This window comes from Lissotriton vulgaris, unplaced genomic scaffold, assembly GCF_964263255.1.
Source record: "Lissotriton vulgaris unplaced genomic scaffold, aLisVul1.2 SCAFFOLD_3786, whole genome shotgun sequence".
Lineage (NCBI taxonomy): Eukaryota > Metazoa > Chordata > Amphibia > Caudata > Salamandridae > Lissotriton > Lissotriton vulgaris.
The window spans coordinates 137026-159113 of record NW_028246031.1 but is presented as its reverse complement, the minus strand read 5'-3'; the positions used below and the strand labels follow the sequence as shown (position 1 = coordinate 159113).

The 22088-nt window shown below is 39.8% G+C and overlaps 1 protein-coding gene across 1 annotated transcript in view; it reads left to right on the top strand.

Moving 5' to 3' along the window:
- The window catches only part of LOC147666165 (collagen alpha-4(VI) chain-like), a gene marked incomplete at its 5' end in the record, with an annotated part of 51294 nt that extends 32522 nt beyond the window's left edge, over nucleotides 1-18772 (top strand). Inside the window, 8 exons of the mRNA XM_086949253.1 lie at nucleotides 2309-2362; nucleotides 4253-4324; nucleotides 4847-4873; nucleotides 8036-8080; nucleotides 8193-8246; nucleotides 17731-17796; nucleotides 18599-18634; nucleotides 18722-18772. Coding sequence (XP_086805379.1) covers nucleotides 2309-2362; nucleotides 4253-4324; nucleotides 4847-4873; nucleotides 8036-8080; nucleotides 8193-8246; nucleotides 17731-17796; nucleotides 18599-18634; nucleotides 18722-18772 — 405 coding nt within the window. The remainder of the gene's footprint in view (nucleotides 1-2308; nucleotides 2363-4252; nucleotides 4325-4846; nucleotides 4874-8035; nucleotides 8081-8192; nucleotides 8247-17730; nucleotides 17797-18598; nucleotides 18635-18721) is intronic.
- Nucleotides 18773-22088: the final 3316 nt, after the last annotated feature.

Sequence of the window (22088 nt, the reverse complement as noted above, 5' to 3'; positions counted from 1 at the left end):
CTTGTTCACAAGGCAGTGTTAAGCCACGTTAAGTGGCTTAAAGCCCCCTGGTAAATAAGGCAAAGGGCTTATTGCCACAGAACGTTAGGGGAGAGGATGTAGCCTTACGGCTAGAGTGGTAGACCTCGGACCTGGGGAACCGGGTTTGAGTCTCTGCAACGACACTCAACATTCTGTGATTCTGGGGAAATCACTTAATCTCCCTGTGCCTAACAAAAACCAAACGAATATGTTCATCTGTAACGAAACTGGTGCTCATGTAAAGTACTCTGATACCCAATGTCCCGGTCTAGTGACTTTCCTGTGGCAATAAGCCCTTGTAAATATGACCTGTCGTGTGTAAACCCCACTTCAGATTGACAGGCTGTGTGGAAGATGGCTCCTATTTTCCAAACGTTTGAGGATCACGTTTCTTACCAGAGACGCTGAGCAGATCGAGACTAAAAGGTTGCACCTCTAGCCTTCGATCATTAATGAAAAGAAAAAATCCCACCTCATTTTTTGGATTACCAAAGATTAGAGCGACTGCTGAAAATAGTGGGAATACATTCTGCTTAAAAGAAAATGGACTGGGAATCAGAGTTTCATATTTATTAGACACAGTATACCCGGAGATATTGGCCCCAAATGGAGTTTCATATTTATTAGACAGAGTATACCCGGAGATATTGGCCCCAAATGGAGTTTCATATTTATTAGACCCAGTATACCCGGAGATATTGGCCCCAAATGCTTATTACAGCAAGGTAAACATTTGCTTTATTCAACATAAAAAAAACAAGTCATAAAACACTGTTGAAGAAACAATACAATTTCAAATTGGACAGTTAATACATAGATATCATCTAAAACATGCAGTAACAAGATTTAGACAATACTCTAACTAGATTAAGGACAGTTTGCAGTTCCATAATTCTTTCCAACAGACAGAGTACTTCTAATAAAGTCCAGAGTGCCTGTCATAGCTTAGATAAATTCAATTGCTGTAAAAACAATAAAACTAGCTTATAATACCTAATATTTGCATCCCTGAGAATGAATACTAAAAAATGTTTCCGTATTGTAAAGTGAGCAAAATAGCATAAAACGTGGCATACTCTGTTCTGAGACATTGTTGCAGGGACATTTAGGTAATTCTATACATCACAAGTCTTGTATAGGAAGGGCTAATAAAAAATGAATGGTATTAAAACTAAAACATGTTAAAAGAAATCTATTCTAAGGATTCGCAATATAGATAAGATAACATTCTAAACCTGCTATACTTTTAAGCAATTCATGGTGGCTTCCACTCTTTCTCTTACCAAATTTAGGCACACAAGCTTGTTGACGATTCATAATTTAGACTTTGATGGTTACAGCATATTGATGGATAGCATGAGTATTTAAGAGGATCTTACCCAAAGTCTTATTCAAGTACCTACTTCTTGGCTTTATGGCATCCCCAAAACATGAGCAAATGGCCAGTATTTTTCCCTAAGAAAGGTAGCAACTCTAAGGTCAGTACATTTTAGTTTCTGAATATGTCATTACTTTAAATGAGAATTAAATGAGAACTTGTCTAGATCCAGCCCACGTTTACCAAAGTCGGACACACCTGCTTTTGGCCAGGACTCTAGTAAGTGATTAACTCAAAACCTGTATGTACATTGCTAACGTTTAATCATTTTCTTTGACACTGCCCGAATCCTTCTTTCCTTTTTATGCTTTCACCTCCTTGGCCACAGTTAAAATAGAAGATGGACAATATGGTATCGGTGAAGGTTTAGTAAAAATGGAAAAGGGATTATGCCGATAATGTTGAGGAAGCATGTTGTTATGTTGTTGGTGATTAGGCCACTGTTTTCTAGATTTGATGATGAATAGTTTGCCCATAATCTATTGGAGACACACACACAGTAACTGTTTATGTTTTTTGGGCAAAATTCTTCGAGTATTACTCGAATAGACAGGCATTACACTCATTTAAAGCTAGAGTGATTTCTTGACATACGCCTTAGCCAATCAGAAGAGAGTTACTATTTGGCACTATGTTGGAGTCATTAGTTCAGCTGTTTTTATCAATGCCACTAGCTTTAGACAAGGACCTTGGGTGAGAACTATCCTAGTATGGAAAAGGAAACATTTGAGATTATGTCAAGAGACCTCATCACTTTTGAGGTACAATTGTGATTCTAGTTAGGCATGCTGACTTATATTACAGCCCTGTCGTCTTCCATCCTACATCTTAGGAATGACCACTGCTGATCTGATCAAAAACTATTTAAATCTTAATAATTAACAAACCTATATTGTTTCTACTATACAGGGCAAAATTGGTCCCAAAGGTTCTCCAGGCCATCCGGGTGTAGAAGGAGGAAATGTAAGTCATCAATAATCTTCTGTTTACTCCTGTTCTTTTTACCATTACTACAGGTTTGGAGATTGTCACCTTGCACAGACACATTGAGATGTGTGGAAATACTTGAATTCATTTTCTTTATTGAAAAGCATGTTGGTCGCATTCAGCATTTCATTTTTTGTTAATTAACCTTTCTAGTGTGAGAATAATCCAGGTTTCTGTTATTTTATCACTAGGCTTATCCGCCTGTGCCCATTAAGATATTCAATTTTGAAAGTGGTTTCTGTTAAACGTCTGTGAAGTCAAAGGCGATTTTACTTTTTTTTACTTAAAAGAATAATCTAATAATGCTGCATTTGATTTATCTCCAAGGGAGATTCATTAAGAAATATCTAATCTTATATTTTTGTCTGATGGATTTCTTAAGTTTTTACAGATGTAGATAGTACCACCAGAAAACAGAATGAGCACACTTTGCAAGTACAATTAAATAAATGGAGCATTAGTGTCATTGGGAGAATGTCCTGCTACCCAAGATAGGGTTGCTGCGCCTTAGGTGAGGGTTTAATTAAGTAAAAGAGCAATTATTGTCATGTAATCACCACTCATCTAGTCACTAATGCTATTATGGTAGATTATGTTATGTTAGGCCAAGCAGGGTTGAGGCTCTACTAGCCCAGCCAAGGGCGTAGGGGATATTTCAAAGGTCAAGTCTTCAGTTTCTTACAGATTTCAAGAAAAGAGGAGGAGGCTCTGATATGTAGCGGGAAGTCATTACAGGATTTAGGAGTCATGTTAGGGTTTTGTATTATTGTGTTGATGGCTGTTGCACACTGATACACACTCTAAGCAGGAGCCATGCACCATGAGGTGATGGTGTCCTGCCAAAGCTCACAAAAAATGTAATGGACTTCCAGAGAGTTGGATCAACAGAGCTGTCTTTGTGAGAGCCAAATATACAATTTTAAGCACCACAAGACCTTCAAAGATTCAAACTATATGATCTTGGCTAGGCTTGGACTGTGAGCGGCTATCACAACATCTTCCTCCTGTCCAGCGTCTGCTCCCCTGCATTCAAGATGATGCACTACATCTGCAGACTATGGACAAGATCAAGCCTTTACGTTGCCCTTGTGTCACGCAAGGTGATGCATGGACATCACAATCCTTAAGTCGGATTTACCAAGACACGCATAGCCACCTTTGTGGCATGGCTTGGTAGATCTGGAGAAACGCAAGGCATCGTAAGTCGTTGCCATGCATTAGATTGCTCCAGAAAGGCGTTACATGGGTGAAGAGTGGGTGTTCCTACTCATTTACCCATGCTTTTTGCTGCATTTCCAGATGTGCCAAGAGTAGTAAACCTGGGAATGTGTCAAAAGTGTACGCCTTCCTGATAGAGGCGCAATGAGGAGAAATATCTTTATTTTTCCTGGTTGTTTTCTCTTTTTAAGTGTGCTGCATTCTGAGGTTTTCCGACCGACATTGTAATCAGACCCATAGTGATTTATTTTCTACTATGCCATTGTTTTATTTTCCTTTATATATTTTTTTATAATTATATTCTTTCTTTATCAAATATAACTTTGTAATAGAATATAATCAATAAAATATTTTTTTAAATTAATATTGTTTTACAAATCGTAACCATAGAACCATCCTATTTGACATTCATGACTTTGTTAAAAAATAGGTAAAATAGGATGTCTGCATTGTTAGCTGAAACTGACTCTCCAGCCCCATGCAAAAAAATAAATCCCAAGTCCATCCATTGTTAACTTTAATCAAACTGTAGAAATTACACTGGAAGTTAAATCAGATTATTAAAACTACATTTGTGTACCGAACTGGATTATTGACTGTTTACCCAATTGTAAACTGTAGTAGTAATTTTCATGTTTTATTATATAGGGCGAGAGAGGGCAACGCGGCCTCAATGGCACGCGAGGTGAAGATGGATGTGCTGGTGTCAGAGGTCAAAAGGCAAGTTACTTATAATTGTAGAGTCTGTTATTTGCAATGTGTTGTGCAAATATTTCTGATGAAAAACTCTCACTTGCAGTTGAGTGTAATGGCCTCTGAATGTACATATAGTTAGCACAGTCACAGGGTTCAATGGCAAAAACACATCAGAATATGCCTTCTTATTATACACTGTTAGGCCCTGTATTACTACCACAATTTTCTTGGTATCATTTGCACATAGTTTTGTTCTTGTTTGTGATTTTGTTGGTAATTTTGCCTTCAGAAGTAGACACGTCCAATCTGAAAATAAGTACTCATTTGTTAGTATTGGTGGTTCAATGCATGCCATGGGAAGTACTCTAGGGCAAGGTTGCTAAGGAAAACATGCTTGACTTGGGAAATCCCAAATACGAATATGTCCTGTGAATATTGCAGGTGTCTTCATTAGAGCTATCCCACCATGTTTTGCTGGAAATTATTTCTATTTTATTGTGAACCTTTAATAAGTGTACAGTAACATTATATTTTTCTTTCTTATAGGGTGTTCGAGGCTTAAGAGGAGAACTGGTAATGACTTGTTTTTGTAAAATATTTGAGTTATCTTGACATCCACTTTTCATCTTTCTGTAGGCTTCTAACCATTGTAGTTCTATAAATATATTGTTGGGGAATCACCATGTCACTACATCCTATAAGAGCTCCAAATTATTATGAGTAGTCCTTTGATCTTTAAATATTTTGTCAACATTTCCGCCTTTATTAGGTATTATAAGAGAACTAAAACCAAAAATCCATAAAAACTCTAGAAATCTCTGAAACTTTAACAAGAAGGTTGCCCCTATAATGGACAAGAGATAAAACATTGCATGCAGCACGAGTAGTTACCGTGCCTTAAACCTATGAGAGGGTTTGTGTTAAAGGACCAATAATGACAGCACTTAAATTGTTGTTTTAACGTTGAAGATATTAGTTTAGTTGTGGTTCCATACCATAGCACATTTGCAGCATTGCAATACGTTTAGGTTGACTTTGGCATTACGACTGCTCCTGTCAATCGGTGGGAGATATAGCCTCTATTTTAGTGTCTGAAAGGGCTACTTCATTATGTGAAGTCCAGTCTGCCAAATTAATTCACAGGAGAGGTGGTCTGTCTGTACTTTGCATGCCATGGAAGCTAATGCAATACTCTGAAGCCCATAGGAGATATATCTGAAAAATATACCACTGGTTAGACCTCTCTTGAGGGGTGCAAGAACCCAGATCCTTGCTTGCAAGTACTTTACCCTGTTGCTACACAGAAAAACATCCATTTACTAACTTGAAACACAACAACATACTAACAACATAAGTTATGCACAATGACATTAGAAAGTATTAACCTCAGTGTTTCAGGGAGTTGGATTGAACCAGATATTTGTGTAGGATCCTGTTGACCATAAGTCAAAGCCCCTGAGCTGACCCTCAGGCCAACGAATGATGAATTTAAAATTCTGCAGAAATAACCCTTCAGTCTTCACAAGAAACACCAAAGGTATTACAATGGATCAACATCAGCAGATGTGCAGTCCACATTGCATTGCAGATTAAACATTCCCTTTTATGGAGACAAAGCAAGAAGTTCCTAGTTCTGTAGGTGTCTCTGCGTCACACATGCATAGTGCACCCTCCAGGGTTCTGCTCAAGACCACAGAGTATTCACTGATTTCCTCCCAAGGTATATTGGGGTACAGCCAAACATCCAGTATTTTTTCCTGTGAAATCCAGTTTTTTTCCTTGAAGGGCCCAGCACGCTGTAATAACTATGATGCCTCGTGGTTCCTAACTGCGGATCACTGATTCATTGTCACACATCTACGCTTAACTTCCAGGTCACTGCTCCACTCTTGACACCTGGTCACCTGCATCATCATATCCATGCATCTGTCTGTCTCCTTCCAGACTCTAAACACATAAGGTGTCCAATTCTCTTTCACAAGGATGCCTGTGCTGCATTCCCCACAGGCTAAATCCAGTACCCCGGTACAACAGATACTAAGCAAGCAGCACACATTGACTATGATCATAGGTGTCTCAAGACATACCCCGCTTCTAGCGAACTACCTTTCCTGTGTTAGCCTACTGAACTGGATTCAGGGGCTCAACAGCATCAGCTTATACTTTTCTCCCCAATCCTCTTCCAGCATTCTAATACTGGCAGCTCTGCATTCACAGAGTGAACTTAGAGATCCTACCAACGCTTTTCTTCATCATTCTCAAATCAGAGAGCTTGAAACCCCAGGTCATGGTGACAGTAGGGCATAGCAGCACTGAAATTAAACAATACACACGGGAGCTTTTGGGTTGCCAGTGGTGATGTGAAACATGCTCAGGAGTGCTTCTATGATAAGATGTGGGGGCCTCTCATGGTTGCCATGGCCAGCTACTCCTGGTTGGCTGAGTGCTGCAGGGCTTTCATCTGTTGAACTAGAAAATGGCACCAATATAGGCATCGCTCCCTCGAAAACCTTAAGCACATCAAGTCTCTCTGATTGGGTCTCACACCTCAGAGCACACCCTAATTCTCAGCCAGTGCATGTGATGCTGTTGGCTTTGCTTGAATTGAACGCTTGGTAAACCACGCTTTTAGTTAGACAGTGATCCACAGTCCTCCAATATCACTTATCTCGGGTGTTGGCACTTGTGATTTCTGTTCAATTTGCAAACAAAAAAAGTTTCACTTGAAGATTGGTCTACTCACTTTTTACAACACACAAATGCAAAGACATTTGACATTCTTGCAGCAATGGCAGCCCAATTAAACAAGCAATGACAATAACAATATGTCTCCCTTACCGATGTTCAGCGAGCAATGCACTCTTCCTATGCCAATGCCAGAGCAACCATGTTAAAAGCCCAAATAGCAATGAAACCATTGCTTTCTATTCTGTAAGATGGATGCCGTCTTTCGCACCAACAAGGGGCATAGAGAGGGCAGTAGAGAAGGGCCGGTGGCAAAAATAGTGAGATTAAAGTGTAGAGTGTGAGTGAGATATGGAAAAGACACTCACTGTGATGGAGGGATTAAATAAAATATAAAGTAGTTCCATCAATCACCCAATCATAAATGTTGCGAAAGAGCAGTACTGACACATAAGCAACAAATCACAAGCACAGGATTGAAAATTGACAACACTGCCATCCAATCGTAAAGGAGAAAGTTGCTGGCAAAATATGAAGTACAATGATGCTGGACCCAGATAGCAAAATAGACCTAAAAAACTGTTAGCTTTGATGGTGCCCTCTGATTGCTGGAACGCTTGGCATCTTTTTATAGTACCCTATATGATTGATTGATGGCTTCCATGAATTTAAGTGAGTTAGACATAGTCCTATAGCAGAGCTGTGTGTGTTTTGATTGTGTTTTTAATGAAAGAATCTGCTTTCATACTTGGTTATGTCCCAGATTTCTTTGCCTATGTAACCTATTTCTGCTGCTGTTAAATCCTTTCATTAGTTTGCATTGAATTTTGGTGGGGAGAATAAGGGCTGGAGAGCAGTTTTTTTGCTCAAAGTCCTCAATGAAGTTACAGCGGAGGAAATTCCACCATTAGATTCTTTAGCAGATTTAGAGCTTCCCCACAAATCAGTAGAGTTTCCATTTCCACTAAAATCTAAAGCAGGTTCTAAATCTTACGTCCATCCTGCAGCACATACAAAAATAATAACTACTGTTTTTCACCATCCCTACAGGGCGAAGATGGTCAAAATGGCGTTGATGGCGTGAATGGAGAGGAGGTACTCTTTTTCATATTTAAGAATACATTTTTATTTGATGCATAGGGTGGCCACAGAATTTCATTATTACAGGACTTTAACCCTAAAGCTTATTCGTCTGTTCTGCTTGCAGGGCGACCGCGGATCTCCGGGTGCTTCTGGAGAGGCAGGCATGACAGGAAATCAGGTGAGGCTTGTTAATTGTTAAGAATGCAACTCAGTGTGATTGCAGCAATATGTATGCTTGATGGAGTGGAATGATGCAAAGCAACTGGAGGGGAATACAATGATCTGTAAAGTAGTTAGGGAGAAGTGGGCTGCAATAATTTTACCAGAATTGGCTATAACAATGAAAGTCTTTAAACCAAGTAAATTGAAATTAGCATGTGTCTGTCCCAATACCCATATGCTACAATATATTTGATGTTACTTTGTCTACATAACATAACGTGTATTTGTAAAGCACATTCTCACCAAGCCTTAAGTCTCTTGGCTATGAAAAAACTGGTGTTTATTGTTACCCAACTCAATGGTACTCATATTATTAACCTTGGCATGATTGAAGGCTGAGCGTACCCAACTTGTGACATTGAAGTCAAACAAAGATCCCTAGAGTGAAAGCATTAGCCTGGCACTGACCCTACCCTCATAATCTTTGTATACTTCGCGTATGAGGTTCCTCTGGCTAGCATATTGTTATTAGAGCATACTTTATTATGCTACATGTTGTGGCAAATGTGGTGGTAAATGCACAGAATCTACTTCAAGCAGTATAACTTTGAGAAAAAGCAAGTATTGAAGACTAGGATCAGGCTAGCAACTTACAGCAGCCAATCACAGACAATGCTGTTGTGACACAACTTATCTGTCAATATGTACGTATCACCTGACAAAATGGGAAAAAGATTTGCCCCAAGCAACAATCAATCAACCTGATTGATTGATTCTTGGGACAAATCTTTTTCCAATTGGTGACCAAATGGAGTGGAGCCGAAATTATCGATAGGGAAACGTTTGCCCACCACCACCCACCTCCCGTTCACGTTGTAATCAATTTCTGGTTAGTACAGAATAGAAAGTTGTTTTTTTTAATGTTACGAGAAGTCTTGAAAGTTTGTGAACTCGAAAAACAGACAAGAGTTTGAAAGGGCTCATCATCATCAAACTGTTTACCACACTGAAAAAGGTCAGAGATTAACCTCTGACGAGGACAGGAATAAATAACTTTTAAGGTTGAGAGTAGAAGAGTGAAACCCCATAATTTCCACCCTGTAGAGAAAAAACAATTAAAGAAAAAGTGCAGTTGCACAGAGGTGGCTGGTGATGTTTGAAACTGGGGGGCGGAAAAGTTAGGGATGACTGCTATGTATTGAGCGGCGTGGGAAAGCTTAATGGACAAACGTGGGTTCCAGACTGGATCCTCCTCCAAAAGAAAAAGTTTAAAAAAAGATTTGCTCATCTTCAACCACCTCTCTCTTCTCTTCAGCCCCCTCTTTTCACTCTTCCCCGAATGCACTTCCTTGCATCTCCCTCACTGCGCCACGTAAACATACACGGCACTCACTCACATTTAAGCAATATATTTACTTTTGCTCTCTAAATATTTTGCCATCTGTGCTACCCCTTCTCACACATTTTCACAAAATTGCAATTACAATTGGAATACATGACCATTGTTCTTTATGGTCTGCAGAAAGGCCTACCCACTGACAGGCACTTAGCTTTGGATTCATTCTCAGCGTCAGACCTCTCAATCATAGCCCCTCACAAACACCTGCACAACTAAAAGTATGCAGCGAACAAAATACAGTAAGAAACACAACATGATTGAATAGCTAACGCTTGAGGAAGGCAAGATTAAGTAAAACTTGAACTAAGAGAGGAACTAAATCGCTGACATGCATTGCCTTAATGTTTTTAACACTCATTGTTCATAAATCAATCCATGTTTTTGGCATTGATGTTGTTAACGGCATGAAGATCAGCCAATTTTAATGTCATACAGCAGATTACTATTTTAACCACAATTCTCTCACTTTGCCCTTGACTTGGATATTTGGATCAACTTCACAAGGAACAAGAACTATGGCCTGCTCGTCTTTTGCATCTTTTTTAAGGGGAAACAAATGCTGAAGCTCCACTTCTAATGGAGCCAGCAAAGAGCAGCCAGGGCGGCCTGAGGTGTCACAGTAGGGGAGGTTAGCGTGGTGAGGGGTCTCAGCACAATATACATAACAGAAGATTAGCATTCTAACACTTTTTATATTACCCAGCACAAGGCACCAAAACATCCTTGCATCCACTCCGAATGGAAAACGGTGGGATCTATGCCTGTGAATGACAAATTGCTGCTCTCTCGCAGCGACGGAGACTCCAACGCCCCAAACCATGACGCTGACAGTGTCACTGGCCTATAGAGAATATTGCCATACACTGCAATGACAATGACTCATTATGAAGGGCTTTAGAACAGTAAGCCCTGCGTCGTGCGTCACAGTTCAGAAAGTTGATTTGCTGCCTGGCTTCTATCACCTACTTCGGAGTGAAGCAGGTCAGGCAGTCTGGGACACACAACCCAGACTTAAGTACATCGATTTGTTTAGAGATACAATTGTACTTCTAAATAAATCAATCTATTTAATATTTGTAAAGGAATATGAAGGAAATCAGTTCAGGGGGGCACAGCCCCAGAGCCCTAATGAAGAATCCGCCCTTGCCATTGCACAAAGGCAATTGGAGACTATGTACAATTACACCAGCAAATTGTCTCCACACAGTCAGGTGCAAGAATTCAGAAAATCTGTCTGCATTTAGCCACAGATAATTGCTGCTGACACACATTTCCAGGCCTGCTCCAGTTAGGCTTTGTAAATTAGGGAGAAAGTTGTACACTCAGGTGAAGGTATAACTCTGCAGTGGTTTTTGAGCCTCAGACCTGAGTTTAGTCTCTCGTCACCGAGAGATCATTGCCACAGATTAATCTCTGGAGACCACAGTGAGCACAGGATTTTGCAAACAGATTGCCACAACACCAGACAGAAACCCTACAGAATGCATCATTTTACATAGTAATTTGTGATTTCAGTATATGTACTCATGAGGTAGAAACAGACAGTGCACATGGACCCAGGTACGCAGTAATGTGGAACACAAACACCATTTGCAAAATATCAACATAAGGTTTGTTGTGAGTGGATACTGATGGAGCTGTCAGGAAGGGATTGCAACATAAGAGGCTAACATGAAATAAAGAAACAGACCTTTTACCTGAGTCACTCCATACGATTGTCAGAAAACCCTCCCCTCCAACTGCAACAAGAAAATCCCACAAAGATATAATTAAAATGAAACTTGTCAACATAGTCAAGTGTTATCAAACAATCAAGCATAGTCAAGTGTTATCCTGAATAGTATTATTATAGTTTTGATTGGGCTCTCCTAACAATACAATGGACACCAATTATCTCTGTTTGTGACTTCATCCACTCCTTGTCACCTTGAAGAATATAGTTGGGCTTTAAGGCCATGCGCAATACTAACACTTTTTTGTGTTTCAAGGTACACTAATATAGAAAGCTTTGTGCATTGTATGTGATAATTTCCTGTGAACTGCATTTTACTGTAAATGTTCTCAATGAAAAGCACTTTGTAAAAACGGAATTTACTCTGATGTGTAGCTTTTGCAAGAAGATATGATCTGTAGTTTTTACAAGAAGCTAAGTATATTGATAGACATTTTCACTAAACTATATAACGAATGTCAATCCCACTGATTGTAATAATCTTTTGATTGTGACTTTTCTTTTAAGGGCCGGAAAGGACCCCGTGGATATCCTGGAGAGCGCGGAGAGCCTGGACTGAGGGGAGATGCTGTATGTTTTATGACATTTTTCAATTAACAGATTTAAGTTCCTCTTTAGACATGTGTGCAGATATGAGGCAGAACCACACCTGATGCAAATAACATTTGCACTGGTCTGTGGTTGTTGTTAACACCAATCTAAAGGGACTTATAAAAGGGGGATTGGCTCGCCCCTTTTGCATGTTATTACCATTCATATATCTGTTTACATAACACTACTTGTGTAGTCGAAGGAGTGTACTTTTCAGCCATTTTCTAGTTGTTCCTAATTGCTCCTAATGGTTGCTTGTGCTAAAACACGAGCAACCTAACCACACTCAGTTCTAAATGACCCTGTCAGAGTCATACATAATGATTCCTCTTCCGGTTCACAAGGTCATCAGAAGGTAAACAGTGCAGCAACCTACCCCTTTCTTTGTGAGGACTACTAGGTAGTGCGGCTTTTTAAGATGGTAGAGAGATACCCCATTAATGTCACAATTGCATTGCTTACTTTTTTTTCACTACAAAAGGGTGAGTGTGCTGTATGATAGTGAAAGTAATGGAGGTATCTGAGTGAATATCACATATTGATAGCCAACCATGACAAGGATTATCGCTGTTAATTAGATTATCATTGACCGAAACCCTGAAGGTGAGCAAAATGCTGTTTTTTGTGAAAAAGTCCATACCAATGAAAATCTATATTTTCACTATTAATTAGAAAATGCTTCTCAAATTTCTGAAGTATTTTTGGACAAATTACCACAACACAACATTTGTAGAATTCTTCACGTATTGTCCATTTAAAAAAAAAATTCTACATGAAGATTTGATATAAATTGCAATAGAACTTCAAATTTAAATTTTCTGGATATTTCAGCAGGTTTTCCTGACGATTCTGTCGATATATTCAGAGCGTGGACAACTCTGCAATGAACATACAATGCACTTTTCACATCATTTCCCGTAAATTTTTCTGTGGATATGTTCACTGAATTCTAGGAAATTCTGCATGCCCTATGTGGAAATTCCTACAGAACGGAACTCCACTTTTTGAAATTTCAATTGCAAGTTTAAAAGAATGTCACGTTATTTTCCAGAGAAATTTCTACTGACCTCTATTAAACGCATTTGTACATTCTTTTAAGAAACAACGTGGCTTCCTTTCAATTGAAATAACTGTAGAAAGCATATTTTTAGAAACTCGGTGGAAGATTTCGTGGCAAAGTCCATAGGAATTCCATGAAATATTTATAGAATGCCAAGTTCTACACACAAAGTTCAAAGGGTTTTCAGTGCCTTAAGTATAGCCAGATATTGCAGGCTTTCTGTCACTTTCCTAAAAAAGAATGAAACATGTTTTCTGTTCGACATAACATGTCAGAAAAGTAGACAACAAAGTAGTAGAAAGTAATAATAATAATAATAAAACGTGCATTTTATTTAGCTCTTCATAGCACACTGCCGCTTTAGCTAAGCACATTTAGCTACCTCAAAAGGCTGAGTAAAACTGGCGATCTACTGATCAATATATTTTTCCACTGCAACTGCTCAATCCACTAACCCATCCTGCCAACCCATTCTTCTAAGGCCTACCCACTATGACATTCTCAATTAAGCACTACACAGAAATTGTAACACTTAAAATAAAATCCACCTTGTGATTTCCATTTTAAATCTGCATCTCGCCCGTCCCTTGGAAGCTGCTCAGTGTCCAGTTCTAACCCACTCCGCCCCATTTAGTAGGTAGCTGGTGCTAATATATAAACAAATAATATAGTGATGGAAGGATTTGCAGCTCCTGCTGATCTCTTAGGGCAACATTCCAATCCATCGTTTTTTTAACTTTTGTGCTACTGTAAACATAGACCAGCCATATGCAAATAAGCACCCCAGGAACCGTTTTAACCTACTTAGGTCTCATCAATAAGGGTTACTTACCTATTACACAGTGTGACGCGACCCATGTCTGGGCACAATGATGGACTGGGATACACCCGAGTAAATACTAATGGCCGCAATTAATCCAAGCATACCACCCACCACTTTTTTGTTTTCCTTTGAGCTAATATATAGTCTTCCCCACTTGTTTGGCATCCAAATTTAGCCTCTGCCTTTGTCATGTTGCTCTCCTTTCCCAGATGCCATGTATTTGTAAATCTCCATATTCCATGAGTGTCCAATGTCCATTGCAGCACCTTTGAGTGCAATGCAGCCTACCATGGAATCCAAAATCTCCATCTCCGCATTCCTGAGATGTCTGATTTTCCCATCCCAGTCTTATAAGGGTTAACTTTCTGCATCTCCTCACCCAGGTATACATTGCCTGTCCACCTTCTTGTGGTGGCAGATGGCTTTATTTTCCGTTCCCTAGGTAAATGATATTACCATATCCCTCATCTCTTTCTTTCCTTAGTTAGCATCTACTTCATTAGGTTTCCAATCTACTCTTTCGCATTCTATCTGCTCACTGTTCAATGATTTCTTGTGCTCACAACCTCCCTCCTCTATGTTTACAATGTTGACGTCTTCCTATTATCCAAGTATTCAATGTTCATATGTTCCATTTACTTAAGTGTTTGCTGACTAAGGGGCATATGTATCAAAAACGATATTTGCAATTCTCAAATTGCGATTTTTAGCAAATGGCAATTAGAGAATCACAAAATGCAATGTATGTAGGATTTGCTAAACATTTTGCGAATCCAACATATTCCTTATTTGCAATTCACAAGTTGAGATTCAAAAATAAGGAATTCCTTCCCATTCATTCCTATGGGCTAGGAGGTCCATAGGAATGAATGGGAAGATATTCTCAATTTGCGATTCGCAATCAGAGAATCGCAAATTGAGAATGCAATTTCAACGGTGCCAGGCTGTCAAAAGAACACCCTGTTGCACCCCTGAAATATGTATGTGTACACATGTGGCGCATATAGATGCCTTAAGGGCATGTCTGTGCGCCACATGGCAGTTTGAAAAATGCAACTTGAAGTTGGTGGTAATTTGTAATTCCTTAACACCTTGGCTGCTGCCCAGATTTATCCCCTGTGCTGGGCCCCAATGTTAATGGGTGTGGTCATGACGGAACGGTTCCGTCATGAGCACAGCTCAACCGATGCTCATGACGGAACCGTTCCGTCATGAGCATCGAAGGGGTTAAGACCAAATCGCACTTTTTCTGTGCTTCCTACATTGCATTTAAGGAATCGCAATTTGCGATTCCTTAAATGCAATCGCACAATAGAGAATCGCAAATTTTGCGAGTCACTAATTTGCAATGCCCTTTTGGGATGATACATCCCAAAAGGCCTTTTCCCGTTCGCAAACGGGCCGATTCTCAGGCCCCTTTGCGAACGGGAAAAGGGCTTGATACATATGCCCCTAAGTTTCTTGTCCTTTAGCTATGTAAAGTGTGCTTGTCCCTTGTCTTTCATGTTTTGGATCTACCTCATTCCTAATGCAAATTGGCTGTATAATTCCCTTTCATTGCCACCCCTATGGCCACATCTTCTTCTTCACAGGTGTATCATACTCACAACACACCTGTGTCTTCATCTCCCTTTGCATGGGTGCTTATTGCCAATGTATCCTTCTTCTCTACGTATGTGGGGCCTGCAGCCACATTTTTCAGGAAGTCAAATATGCATCTGTCCCACCCATGGTTTTCCAATGTCCATGTCTCTCTTCCCTGTGGTCAGATGGCCCTGAGTTTCCCCTTCCCTAGGGGTCTAATGGTCACCTCTCCCCCTCAGACAGCCACATGCTTCTCTTCCATATTGATATGATGGTTTCCTAGATGATTGCTCCCTGTCTCCTCTTGGTGTGTATGACGTCCATTCAAAACCTTTCCAAAAGCGCACAATGTCCACATCTCTTAGCTTTCTAGTAAGCTAATGTCTGCCAATTTTCTGGTGTACAAATTCAGTGACTTCATCTGTGGCCCTACTACATGGTATTCTTAATTATTATTCTGATCTCAGTTCTTGCCTTTCTGATACATCTGCTCCATTTGTGAACTTCAGGGGCTGTAGTCAACTTGGCCATTTATGTGCATTCACAATGTGACCCTGTCTATCCCTCCTGGACATGGCTCATGAAACTTTACTTGCATCTCCCATTTCTTCCCCTCTCCTTGAGACTCTAAACATATTGCGTTGTGGCTGAAAACATAATCGATGTGTTATCTTGGCAGTCAAGAAACGTAAAGTTGTAAGTGTTGCCACCAATGAAATATCACCCAAAAATTGATTAGCATTTGTGTATCCGGTATTTTTATTTCCTCCTTTGCCAGGGATGCAATATTGACTAGTCTCTGTTCCCTCTTTGTCCCATATTCCAGTATCCCCCGCTTCTCAAGGTGCCTGATGTCCATGTCTCCTCTCTGTGTGTTCAGAATCTTCTCTGGTTCATCAAATTTCACATTGCTCCCCACAGGCCCCCACTACACACTTTCTTTAGGGTTCCTCATACTACTGAAATTAAGAAATGAAACAAAGAAGGTCAATAAATAGGTCAGGGAATGAAGAAAGGAAAGAAGGATTGGTTGGATGGATGGATGAAAAGGTGGATGGAGGTCTACAAATGTATGATGCCCTCTTTAGATGTTTATTAGTAAAAAACGCTATTACCTAAGGGGATCTGTAAGTGTTGCAGGGATTCTGCTCATACACAGAACTGTGCACAGAGATCCAGGACCTCAGTGAATTGTGGTGGACCAAAAAACTCACCTCAGTACCTAGAACAGCCTAAACGACTACCATCAGTGTCTCATTAGCTCTTCGTCCTATAGCAAAGGTACCAATGATTAGACAACCCAGAACATGCGACTTAGGATACACTCAAGAATGGTGGGAATCAAGACGCTCTTTTGTTTTATTCTCATACCAGTCCACAACATGGGTAAAAAGAGACACGATAAAGTTTAAAAAATGTATTTTAATGACATGCTCTAAGATGCAGTATTGTTGCTAATATAAGCAGGTGTATGATTAAAAATAATACAATCAGCATTGTTACAATTCCATAAAACACAAAAGGAGACATCTTATTATAATGATAGTGGAAACAGGTCCTATAGTTCCCTGTATGCCCCCCTCCCAAGCTAGGAGCTATGTTTTATATAATATTAGAAGGTCTCTTAGGCCTGAATGGTGAACCCTATACCTCCAAGATCAGCAGAGGTGAATCACATCAGGATCTGCAAAAGCTCTCTCTTTCTGGAAACGGATTTTCTCCAAGTGTTCAAATCATGCATGCAGTGTAATATTAATGGTGCCAGAATTTCAGCTAGCTGCAGCTGCTTGCACGCTGTGTCTAGAGCATGAGCCGATCAGCCCGAACAACACCTAACATTGTTATGATAACCTTGGAGGCTTCAGCACTCACTGTGCAGACGAAGGTCAATATGTAAGTCTAGGGATATGTAAAACAAGCCATTCTCATGTGAAGAGTTTCACGCAGCCTAACTTACAACAACAGTTACATGTAGTGTTGTGTGCAAAAGCAGCAAAAAGATAAAATGGCGTTTAAACTTCTATTAAGCCTATGCTAACATAGCAATGAGCGCAAGCCGGGCCCTGCCTTCACTACATAATCTCTAGAACTCATTATCAAGCATTAGTTTGCAGTATTTAACATCTGTAGCCAATAACCTTTAGTACAACAGCAAAGTGCATTTCTCTTTATATCAATTTTTATCTATTGTCATGGCAATGTCAAGATGTCATTTGTTGTAGCATTTGCTGTGAATCTACCGAATTCATTTGTACTGATGTACTGTTGCTTTGCTCATGAACAAACCTACTGACTGTTTGTTTCCATTTAGGGAGACCCTGGAACCAACAATAACGTGGAAGGACCAAAGGGACAGAAAGGAAACACCGGACGACTGGTAAATGGAATTCACTCATATATATTAGTGAAATAGTGCATCTGACTATAAGAAAATCACAATGTGTAAATCATTTGTGTTCAATCACACCATTACCTCCACAAGCACTGACACATAGTGCTTTGTACCTTAATTAGGTGAACTGAGAAAGTAGCTAGACCACAGTCAGGTAGTAACAGTAGCAGTTTTTTAATTACTCACTTTTTCCAGTGACAATATTTTCCTCTTTTCTACTTCCATTCCACACTTAAACTTCTATAATTAGCTGGGTGCCCCCTACAGAGAGAGTTTACCGCTGTTAATTGCCTTCTCTGCAATTATGGGTCTGAGCTGGAGGCAAGGTTTCCTGTAAGACTATTAATAGCGGCCCTATAATTTCAACAACACAGGCAAAGAAACACCTGTACGAACTCTGGTTGCTTCCCGCCCCTGCTAGTGTAGTTGCATTATGGTAATTTGCTGTAAGAACTACAAAATGGATGGCCCAAAGAATGTAAGCCAAATGTAATATGATTTGCAGGTTAAGGGTTGTATAGTCAAATGTCAATGTTTTGATGTAGCAGAGCAACAATGTGATGCCCCAGTACAGTTGTTTCCTGAAAGTAAATTGCCTCTGTTCCTTTCCCAGGGGGAGCCTGGCCCTGACGGCATACGCGGAGAGACGGGAGACGAAGGCCCAGATGTAAAAATCACAAATTTCTAATTACTATTTTTTCAATATTGATTGTAATAGTCTGTACCATACACCTTTGAACATCATTGGCTATTTCAAATCTGAATTAATGTGTGTTTGTAATTCTAGGGTCCCCGAGGCCGAAGAGGTCCTCCAGGACTCAAGGTGAGTGACTTACACAAATGGAACTTCTGATACTCCTATTTTCAGAAGAGAATTGTAGTAACCTGCCTAGATTCCTCTTGTTCTAAGAGCAGTGATACTGCAGACTCTGATCCGGACGTAGTGGAGCTGATCCATTAAAACACTGAGCAAAATGATATCATTTATTCTGCGTATAGCATGACTTAGCTGCTTGTGATATGATGTAAGGTATGCCTAAACAGTTTGAGAAAATGCACTCCATCACAGGGGTAATGCTCCATTAATATCTAAATGTGTTATTAGGCTACCTCAAGGTTTGAAGGTGCAGGGCTGATCCATTATAAACAGCATCCCTATTGCTGAAGACCTCAAATGTAAGTTTTATTTTCATCACACAATAACATTTGGGATTGTGGCTAGAACACCAGAAGCAGCACAACTTCCTTTCAAACAAACTTCCCGCGCTTTCAGCTGCTAAGTTAGAATTGATAGCACCTTCATTTCAGTATGGCCCTCACTCATCATCATCTTCATCTAAACCTTTCTTCAATTCTTTCAATAAAAAAATGTAATACTAAACTTTGCTTGCAATGGGAAGATCATTAATACAGATTACAGGGGTGTGGAATTAAATAAAATATCTACTTGTCCATGGGACAGGTTGTCATTAATCTACTTGTCCTGTAACAAACCCCCCTTGTCCCTTTTGTACCATGAAATGCAGCAACAAATGTCAGTAATCTCATTAAAGAGCTCTGATATAGCCTCCCTGATTATGCCAGGGCTCATACCATAGTAGGGTTTGAATACTAGCAACTCCCTTATGTTGCCACGTTTCTGCAGATCCACTTACTGGCGCTGAAGGTAGAAGGAAGCAATAGGTCCAGGTTTAGAAAGCCCATTTGTGTCGGTGCAAACCTACTAATTTGCATGTTTTAAGGGTTTTCACCAACTCTAATCTTTTCCCACCATGTAAGAGGTTTGAAATGTACCCCTGACAATGAGACGTCAAACATCTTCCAGGGTTGGGGGGAAAAGTGGTTGGAGGTATAGTGAACTTGCAAACACAGATTGTCGCATGAGCAAATCTACACATGCAAATTTGATCAGCTAAAATGCAGTTCACAGATATTTACTAGGAGTACTACTACTTGGCCTATTTCTGTAAATTCTTGTGAATTCACGAAAGCGTATATCTGCACCTAATGCAAAGACATATACTATGGTTGCATTTTTGAGACATTATTTAATAATTGGGTCCCTACTTGAGTCTGGTGGTAACTGTGACCTTTTGTTGATTAACATTCTGCTTCACTGTGACAGCATTCTGCTCTTTCACAAAGAGCAGATCGGGGCACATTTGTTTTGTTCATATGTGCTTTTTGAGACCAAAAACGTGTTTTGCTTTTGCTAATGTTTGTTATAATGGTGAGCGTCCAGCAGCTCCCACACTAATACGGTTTTGCAAAAGCCATGCCAAAATAAATCACATATTGACTAAACTAAAAGGCAGACGACCAGTTTCAGACCTCCTGGCTTTGCTGAAGTGTGCTTACTTTTAGGTTTCCCATAATCCTATTGAAATAGATAACATTGATTTTCCATTTTGAATATTTTTGGGAAATACAAGCCTACATAAACACATTTTGTTAAATGATGCTGCACGGAAATGGTACCTAAAATTTTACAGTAGTCTAGCAAAAAAAATAATTCCTACTTGTATTTCTTGTGAATATTTTTCAAGCTTCTGCAAATATTTGCATCTGATAAGCATTCAGGGAGCATAGTACATAGCCTCATATTGCTATTTTTTAAAAACGCGTGTACACATGTTTATACTGGAACCATCAGCAGTGCAATCTGAGATTACGACATTTACTTAAAGCGTTCACTCTAATTATAAAGGCTTTGCAGTAATGGACCATCAATACCAGTTTGAACAGCATTAACACATGGACACAACTATTACCTTAACTGCAGACAATGCCCTGCCCATCTCCATAATGTGGTTCTGTAAACAGACAGCCACAGTTAGTGCTGTAGCGGGTTGGACTTAACTTGTCCCAAGGACAAAATACACACACGTGTTGCCCTTGACCCCCCCCAACAAAGCCACAGTTAGTGCTTTAGCGGGTTGGACTTAACTTGTCCCAAGGACAAAATACACACACGTGTTGCCCTTGAGCCCCAACAAAGCCACAGTTAGTGCTGTAGCGGTTTGGACTTAACATGTCCCAAGGACAAAATACACACACGTGTTGCCCTTGACCCCCCCAACAAAGCCACAGTTAGTGCTGTAGCGGTTTGGACTTAACTTGTCCCAAGGACAAAATACACACACGTGTAGCCCTTGACCCCCAACAAAGCCACAGTTAGTGCTTTAGCGGGTTGGACTTAACTTGTCCCAAGGACAAAATACACACACATGTTGCCCTTGACCCCCAACTATATGTCCTGTCCCTGGGGCTATAGGAATTCCACATCTCTGAATCAGATTATCTCCAATTTGAATGCTTTCTTTGTGTGGCTCTTCAGAATAGTATATTTATTACGTTAGTACAATGTTCACTTTCTCCCATGCTGATGGCAGTTGCTGTGTTATGTTTTTGCCATTGACAACGTTGTACTTATATTTGTCTAATCTACACAGTGGCTTTGAAAGATATCCAGTAGGATTGCTTTTCAATAGCTGTTTCCTGAACTATACTATAACCTAGTCTTTCGCTGTGGTTTGATTTTTGTAAACAAGTTAGCTTTTTAAACACATTTTTAGAAAACCAATTTTCACTGATACTTTATTAAACAGATATGTTTTGCTGGTCTACATTTGAGCAATCCTAAACCGAACTCACTCAAAGCAAAATGCCTTGTCGCTCCCAGTAAACCGAGGGACAATTTTTATTCTTATGTAAAAGCTGTGTCATCTTTATAGCCATGTTCAACCTCTTCTTGAAGCCCATGGAAGAATGTTTAGTGTAAGGTCCTTTTCCTATTTCAGATTATTTTATAATTTGTGAATTCATAGCCAAGACTGAAGTATATCAACTCTTTTTTATACTCAATTTCCAAAATATATTCTTGTAACAGTCACGCATGGACAGACTTTATCTCAAACTCAATGCTCTAAAAACAGAGTTCCTTATGATCTCACCTCCCGCGAAGATCTCTACCACTCAAACTTGGCTTAAACACCTAACTGTACTCAATGTCCAACCAACCATCGTGGACTCATCAAAATCTTTGGGCATAACACTCGACACCAATCTCAACATGCAGCAAGGCAACTAAGGGAGCGAACTACCAAATCAATACCCTGAGGAAACTTAAACCCTTCCTCCCAGCCAAAGACTTCCAAACTGCAGTACAAGCACTAGTCATCCCTCGAATAGAATACGGCAGCATCGCCCTCTCTGGTCTCCCTCTAACTACTACTGTACCCCTAAGAGCTTCTCTAAACGCTGCAGCGAGACTCATC